The 8,893-nt window shown below is 34.1% G+C and overlaps 1 protein-coding gene across 2 annotated transcripts; it reads left to right on the top strand.

Annotated features, from left to right (window-relative positions):
- The first annotated feature begins 1,676 nt into the window (after positions 1–1,676).
- Positions 1,677–8,573, top strand: LOC137404526 (very low-density lipoprotein receptor-like). 2 transcript variants are annotated; one of them, XM_068090758.1, is made up of 5 exons: positions 1,677–1,808; positions 4,039–4,190; positions 5,359–5,528; positions 7,473–7,760; positions 7,956–8,573. In XM_068090758.1, the coding sequence occupies exons 2-5, from the start codon at positions 4,082–4,084 to the stop codon at positions 8,097–8,099; spliced, it is 711 nt and encodes a 236-aa protein (XP_067946859.1). In that variant the 5' UTR covers positions 1,677–1,808; positions 4,039–4,081; the 3' UTR covers positions 8,100–8,573. The 2 variants fall into 2 exon arrangements, with proteins under 2 accessions (XP_067946859.1, XP_067946858.1); XM_068090757.1 differs by having other exon boundaries at positions 1,746–1,808; positions 4,028–4,190.
- Positions 8,574–8,893: the final 320 nt, after the last annotated feature.

Below are 8,893 nucleotides of genomic sequence, written 5' to 3' on the forward strand. Positions count from 1 at the left end.
TCCTAAGTGAAACTAGAATTTTCTAGTTTACTAAGCTTTATTTTAAAGAGAACACAACTCTTGTCCTTCTGATAATTAGGATTAGGATTAAGCTAGGATTAGAATTGAAAGGTTTTTTGTTACTCTGGCAAATGTAAATAATGCTTATAGCAACAGACGATTTCAACTCTCTCACTACTGCTGCATAGGCTGTATAGCATCATTTCTACAAGGAGCTCCTTCGACATCCAATAGAGTCTAACATCCAATAAACTACTAGGCTGACCAATTGGATTGCGCCAGACATTGTGAACTGTTTTTGAGTTAACTGATGATCAGATAATATGAAAATGCAACTCTGCTGTTAAAGTCAGCAACAGAACTGAGTACGACGTCTAAACAAGCGTGAGTCCACAGCACCCTACATATCGAGAAACAAAACAAAAAACATGCTAAAGAGAGAGACACGTAATAAGTAAGCAATAACCAACTTTCAGTTTACTTGATGACTTTGCTGCGCATGTTAGCCAGGCAAAACCAAGGTGATAGCTATCACAGTTAAACAAGTCAGACTTCAAGTTAGTGTTATGAGTAAACGGCAACAAACTTTTCAGATCCGCCATGCTTTGGGAGAACTGAACTTCTGAAGTTCACAATTTTAATGGGACGTAACTTCTTAAGTTTCTGTCTAAACATTCATCAACTTGGTAAGTTTTGCATGTAGGTGGATGATGCTTTAAGTGTTCCCTTAATCTTTCTTTCTCCATCAATACACTGAATACGGAAGCGGCGTCCATGTTTGGAGCAAGCTTTCATAATAGCAAATGGGTATTGTAATAGATCACGGAGCAGGGGTTTTAATCACATGCTCTAAGCAATATTTATTTAGCCTGTGGTCCCATATATGTAATTAAAGTTTGAAAGGTATTATAGCGCAATATAAACTTAGTAGGTTTAAAGGCTATTGGAACGAAATGAATCAGTCTCTTATGTAACCTTCTGTAACTCTAATCACAGTAAATACATCAGTGTGCGGAGTACACTTGCTATTGCGGCGTTGTGTTAGGCATAGCTGTCTATCTCAGTGTTAAAAAAAGTGTTTGCGAAGATCAACCTTCTGTTAATAACTTCTGTTATCTTTTGCCGGATTTAATGCTTTTCTTCTAGTTAAACTGAAAACATTGCGGCTTCTTTGACTGTTTTTGCTGCCATGTTGTTAGTCATGTGAGCAAAATCTGATTGAACGAATGTTCAGAACTTTCTGCAATAATTATTGACAGTAAACCAGAATAACAGACATTGGTGTAAAGCTGTGTAAAAGTAATTGAGCACGTAACATTCAATGTTTTGCTTTGTAATATATTTTCATCAGCACTATTGCAAAAGATTATGAGCAAACTTTGTCAAAAGATCTTTACTGCATGATGGGATTTGGATGATAATATCCAATCATGCCATGGTTAAGTTAAAAATAAATTGGTAATTATCCTCTCTGCTGGGTCTTCCACTGCTAAGTGTACTGTGTCTTTACAGACCTATGCTGTTTGAAAACCAATCAAGTAGAGCATATGAATAGAACTAGTTAGTGCAAGCTTTATGCTACTAGCAAGCCTCTTTTGTTCATAGAACAATGCTAACAATCACCCACAACATAATAGACTAGGTGTGGCCTAGCTCTCTTTATTGATTTGGGCTAGCGTTAATGAGAGATGATGTAGACCAGCCTACACCCATTCAAATGTTGAAGATTTCAAGCTAAGTATTAAGGAACATTATAGTTAAGCTGCTCCACAGAAAGCTGGGGCCAGGTAACATCGCTAGTGTTTGAGGTGAGTTTTTAATAACTATAACGGGTGACTGAAACTTTGCTAGTATTGACAAAAAAGAATAATTAAACTGTGACATTCACCACCCATGTAGTTTACTGATATCACTTGGCTGGTTTGTTTAAGTTGTCTGGTAACTGTTTAACTTTGTCTGTTAAGTGTTAAAAAAACTCTAGCCTTGCAGCTCTTACATTTCTGCCAAAAGAGAGCAGACTAACTCGGCTCACTCAGAGCATGCACTAAAGGTACATGCTTGAAATAGACAGATGTGTAAATGCTAGATATTCTTTGGATCTCATTCTTTTGTACAGCCAGATTATCTGTGTTTTCAGTTTATAACCTAGAACTTTCTCTAGTGACCTTTTAAAAAGTTGATGAGATGTACTCCAACCTCATCTGGTGCGCTCTTAACTTTGTCTGTTTCTCTCATTGGGGCACATTTAACTGACTCGTACAACCGATCATCTAAGTTTGTCCTTGAGGAAGCTAAACCCGTGTCCTCAAAGAATCTGAACTTGTGTCCTCGAGGAGACTAAATTTGTGTCCTCAAGGACTCTAAACCTAAGTCCTTGAAGAATTGAAAAATTTCCCCTTGAAAAATCTAAACTTGCAGAGAATGTAGCCTGGTCTTAGTAGCTTGTCTGATCACGACTAACTTGTTTTTGACTAGTCTAATTGCCTCAATGTGCTTTGTTTGACCACTACTCTAGTTTTGCTTGACAAATAAATCCAATCTTGCTAGGTCCATATATTTTGCTGTAAACTATGCTTATGATCTGCTAAAGCTGTTTCTATCATAACATATCACATCACGTTATCATATCACGTTATCGCATTATCATATTATCATATCATATTATCATATTATCATATCATGTTATCATATCATGTTATCATATCATGTTATCATATCATGTTATCATATCATGTTTTCATATCATGTTTTCATATCATGTTATCATATCATGTTATCATATCATGTTTTATATCATGTTATCATATCATCATATCATATTATCATATCATGTTATCATACCATGTTATCATATTATCATATCATGTTATCATACCATGTTATCATATTATCATATCATGTTTTCATATCATGTTATCATATCATGTTATCATATTTTCATATCATGTTATCGTATCATGTTTTCATATTATCATATCATGTTATCAAATCATGTCATCATATCATATTATCATCCCATGTTATCATATCATGTTATCATATCATGTTATCATATCATGTTATTATATCATGTTATCATATCATGTTATCATATCATATCATCATATTATGTTATCATATCATGGCATCAGATCATGTTATCATATCATGTTATCATATTTTCATATCATGTTATTATATCATATTACCATACCATATTATCATACCATATTATCATATCATGTTATCATATCATGTTATCATATCATGTTATCATATCATGTTATCATATCATGTTTTATATCATGTTATCATATCATGTTTTTGTATCATGTTGTCGTATCATATTATCATATCATATTATCATACCATGTTATCAGATCATATTATCATATCATGTTATCATATCAAGTTATCATATCATGTTATCATATTATCATATCATGTTATCATATCATGTTATCATATCATGTTATCATATTATCATATCATGTTATCATATCATGTTATCATATCATATTATCATATCATGTTATCATATCATATTATCATATGGTGTTTTCATATCGTGTTTTCATATCGTGTTATCATATCATGTTATCATATTATGTTATCATATCATGTTATCATATCATGTTATCATATCATGTTCTGCAGCTCTCCTGTCATAACCTCCTATATTGTATGCTAGCATGATAATAATTAAATACCTTATAACTTGGGCGAGAATTGAAACCTGAAAATTACACTTGTAAAACAAAGGTTAAAGTTTTTTTAAACATGGCAAAAAACTGATAATAAACCAAAAGAAAGACATTTGAGGAAGTCTTGTTTTGCAGGTTTTCTTTTGAATGACTACAACTAAACATACAGTAGAACAAGTTGCCAACTCAATTTCACTTACTGTCTTCTACGAGTTTAACTAGTCTACCATTCCATGAATAAAAATTATTTCAAGGCATTAGAAAGGATATGATTGATATAAGATAAAAAAATGTTTTATAGTTTCAAGCCAAAGATGGTTACTGCTGTTTATCATCTTACTCAGGGTTGTTACAGTTGCCATCTTGCCAGTTGCTGGAAAAAACTGTAAAATAACAAAATGTGTTGGAAACTGGAGTTCAACCGCGGAACCAAGTTGGCGAAGAACCACATTACCTGCAGTAGAATAACTCTGAATATTATTGGACTGCTTCTGGTACTCATAATTGGTTCGTATTCTTGTATCACTTGGATAACCAGTTGCCTGAATATTTCTGGGCTGATAGTTTACTTTGCTGCTATCAGGATTATGAATGATATACATTGTAAATAGAAAGAGGCTATTTCTGAATATAGGCAATATTGAATAGGAATTTTAGAATGATCATCTCCCCATGTGCATTTGTAGTGTTTTCCCCTCCGCACTATATGCACTGAAACTGGCTACAGACATTTTCTAAATTATCCTTTTTGACTTTAAAAGAATGTCTCTGTTGGATAATAATATAATATATAATATAATATATAATATATATATATTATATATTATAATATATTATAATATATATAATATATATAATATATTATATATAATATATATAATAATTATATATAATATATATATTATTATATATATATATTATATAATATATAATAATAATGTTGGCTAACAATACGGACAACTCTCCTGAATAGGACATGCATTGTGCTGTCTGAAGAGAGTCCACAGCCAGCTACTAACTACAGTGACTAAAACTACAACCATCTTTGAATATGTTTACTTGTGAGGAATAAGCCATGAATAACAGAATGTTTTTTGAAAAGGTTTTAAAATCTCAGATCACTTGCAAAGTTTTATATGTAAACTGAAACTTTTCGTTAAAACATTTGTCATGAATTTATGTGATTTTTCAAACTGACCAATAGCACGCGGCTGCTGTTATTAATTACACACTCCTCTTTTATTGGCATTATTGTCTGCCTATTATTTTTTTATGATTTAATTTTTACATTAAATTACAATTAAATTAAATTACATTAACTCCTCTTAGAGGTAAGGAAACAAAATGCATTGGAACCGAACTTAAACATTCGGCTTTGCAGCAAAGTATGCTACCCACTATTCCACTCGACCACTTTGCAGTACCATGGAATAGTTGTGCAGATACTTATTACACTGACTATCTCTCACAGACTACCAGCAGTATAGTATTGATAATATCTTTATTAAGGAGCTAAAATGCTGAGCAGTTGGCAGCTCTAATGGTCAGCGCTAAAAGTTTTAAAACTTGTTTGAGGGAACAACTAGAATCTCCTCAGCAGCAAGACTATGATGCTGATATCTAGGTACTTTTGTAGCCAGTCAGACACAAGGAGGTATTTCTATTTGTATTGTAGGAGCGATAGCTGCTGTTTTTGCGACTTACTCTACCGAATGGTTCCCAAAACTTGGAAGAAATGACAACCACCATGCTGCCATTGGTAGAAATGATCCAAGGATTGTGATGCTGACCAAGGACAACATCCAATACTGTACCAACACCACCAATGATCCAAAAAAAATGATGGTATGACAGTTTGATTAAAATTATATAACAAGCTGAGCTGCTGTACAAATGTGGCAGAGGTTTTATTTAAAACAAAATACATATAGATACATACATTGAATTTATTTTATACTATGTGCTAACACCAAAAATATGTAGCATACATATAACACTATATATCTAAACATATATATATATATACATACATTGTAGATGAATGCCTGGGCGTTACATGGGTTGTGCTTATTTCTGTGTAATTCATACAGTACCAGCTGCTGTGCCTACTACAATTATTGCAATAGTTTTGGCCAAGTGAATTTAAGCATTTTTCGTCATGTATGGCCACGCATTTTGCTTCTGGTATGGCTTTACGGGTAGCGCTACCTGCATTGTTGAACTTGAACCATGAAAGATTGGTATGTGTAACAAGTATGTGCCCACTTTATTCCCTAGTATAGCCAGTTGGACAGAGTAGTGTATTGGATCAATACTTCTCTGCATAACTGGAGGTTCTGAATTCAAATTTCATGTATGGGCAGTGGGCACAGATTTTTCTTCTGGTATGGGTGTGTGTATGATGTGGGTATGCAGTGGTGAGTGTGAAGCCATGAAAAACTGGCATATGGAATAAGCGTGTGTTCAATTTATTTTATAGTATAGCCAGTTGGACAGCGTAGTGTATTGGATAAATGCTTGTCTGCATAACTGGAGGTTCTGAATTCAAATCCAGTGAGCAGCAGATTTTTCATTCCTAAAACTTAATCGCTATAACTGGACAGACAGATGGACAGACAAACAAACACTGAGATTTATATATATAAATATAATATATATGTATATTATACATATAATATTACTTTATTGGCAATAATTTCATTTCAAACATTTCATATTACATTTTACATATGTTTATTGTCAAATTATGCCATACAAAAATGATAAAAAGGGGCAACAGTTAGCCACTAAAATCAGATAAATGGTTTGACATATAGCATTTAAAATACCAATACCTGTTACAAAAAAGGATATTAGGTGAAAGATTGTTAAAGCAGCTAGCAATTATATTTTCAGAGTAATTGTTAGATGTTGTAGGCACAGTTCATATTACGTAAATTAAAATAAGTTGAAACCCTATAATTGTCATGTAAAAAATGTGGACACAAACCATGAAAGATTTTGAACCTTTAATTGATGTAGAATTAACTATTAGAATATGAAACCTTGTTAAGTTTGTGTATATGTTTTGAGGGAGTTTGTGAAACGCACTGTTGTGTACATACCAGTCAGTTACATTATACAATTTCCAAACTTTCTGGGAAACTGATGTGTCAAGTTGACTCCTTGGCGTTTGTGTGTTTATTATAAGTACGAGTCTATAGATACATATGTATTGATGATTGATTATATGTCATGTTATGTGTCGGTGTGTCTAAGCATGTCTCAGTGTGTTGGTTGCTTATAGGACTTACCCACATGGGAGACTCAGGTGTATGTGAGATGCTTGTACCAATGAAATCAATGTGTCTATGCTAATCATGTATATACATGCATCTCAGATTCATGTTTGTATGAAAAACTTGTTCTAATACAAACATTAGGTTCCATTAGCACAACTTGTGTTAATGGAACCAACGGGTCTATGGTAATCATATATGTATATATATGACACTCGTGTGTCTATGGAATGCATGTGCCAATAAGACAAAACAATGTGTCTATGGTAATTGTATGTATAGGTATGAGACTAGTGCCTTTCTGTTGTATTCGTGTTGCCAGTGTAATGTTTTATATAATCTTATCGCCGCAAACTTGACCTTTCATGTTTGCACTTCAATTAAGAGGAACTAGTCTCTTCTAGACCGAGGAGTTGTAGCAGGTGCTTGTCTTGTTACCCTAGTTGCCAGTATATGTATAAATCATCACTGAATATACAACTTTTTACTGAAAAGTATTTTGTTCTACTAGGGAACATATGTGTTCAAGTGTGGCAACAATGCCCTGTCCGAGTGCCTTCCGATGAGCCTTCGATGTGATGGATATCGAGACTGCTACAACGATGAAAGCGATGAACTCAACTGCGCAGACTTCTGCAGAAGAGCAACAAGGCGTAAGATACGATTCCAATGTAATGTACAAGATGACGAGGATGTGACTGAGGATGTGTGTATTAACGCAGACTACAGATGCGATGGTGAGGTGGACTGTACCGCCGAATCTGAGGATAACAACGATGAGAGCAGCTGCCCGAATACGGTAAATATTTTATGGAGGTCTTGTGTGGTCTATCGAAAGCTGTGTGCTTCTATGAAAATCTTGAATGCTTCAGTAAGACCATGTATGCCTCTACCGATCTTGTGTTTTCTAATTGTTCTTACAATGAATGAACATATTTGCTCTAAATGACTAGCTAAAAATTGGTCCAGAACGACAGATGTCATTATGTTGTAGTTCGAAGTGCTGGCTACTGGCATCAAGTGCAGTGTGGAAAACAGCTTCGTCTGCGCCGACAATCAACTATGCGTACGACCTGAAGATCGTTGCAACGGCTACGAAAACTGTTATGATGGTAGTGATGAGGTTGGCTGTAACTAGACCTTCACGCGTATGAAGTGTAGACAACTTCGACTTGAAGCATTTTTATACAGATATGATAGCTGTGGAAACTAAGCATTTCTACAATACTTCTATTGCAGAAAAAATTATTAACCGATTAGGAAGCATAAGAATTTCATACACAGAAGTGTTTTTAAAAACAGCTATTATGCCAATAACTAGGTTTTCATGTAGTCTCATATCATCCTGGACGTTTACATAAAGGGGCACACTCACTGAAGGTAAATCTTTTCTTAACAAAGACCATTTTCCCATTTAAATGTTTGTTTTATATTTTATTACCTGCATTATACATTTTGACAGCTGTAAATGTATTACTTAACCGTAATTTTATAAACGTTTGGATGCCCTTAATTTGACTAATCTACACAGGCATTGATGTTCGAATTTTTTGACTGGTGTACTGGATTTATCTAAACTTTAAACAGGATATAAAACCATTTTACAGACTTACCACAGATTCATTATCTCAGAAGGTTGCAGAGTGTTTTGTAGTGTTGAAACCAACGGGTTCCTACTGATTATCTCAATCTGGTTACAAATTTGAGCAAACTTTACCATAATAAAGGACGAGACTGTCCGCTCCTCCGAAACCATAGGTGAAGAGGAGGAAAACTCATAAGATTTAGCTTGTTCAACTGACGCTCTAACAACTGCGCTTGTCGACTGCAATGCAGATGTAAGAAAATTGTCCATGTAATTATTGCCGGTGCTATATAGACACATCTGACTGCAAGGGTGCTAGTGAGCATAATTTATGGCAGGTGTCAGCA

Source organism: Watersipora subatra, chromosome 9 (genome assembly GCF_963576615.1).
Source record: "Watersipora subatra chromosome 9, tzWatSuba1.1, whole genome shotgun sequence".
Lineage (NCBI taxonomy): Eukaryota > Metazoa > Bryozoa > Gymnolaemata > Cheilostomatida > Watersiporidae > Watersipora > Watersipora subatra.

Bases quoted from the DNA above. Each gene is read 5' to 3' on its own strand.
- LOC137404526 (XM_068090758.1), top strand. From the start codon at position 4,082: ATGTGTTGGAAACTGGAGTTCAACCGCGGAACCAAGTTGGCGAAGAAC. The intron at 5,529-7,472 runs GTATGACAGTTT...TTGTTCTACTAG, and splicing joins ATGATCCAAAAAAAATGATG to GGAACATATGTGTTCAAGTG. The intron at 7,761-7,955 runs GTAAATATTTTA...ATTATGTTGTAG, and splicing joins AGAGCAGCTGCCCGAATACG to TTCGAAGTGCTGGCTACTGG.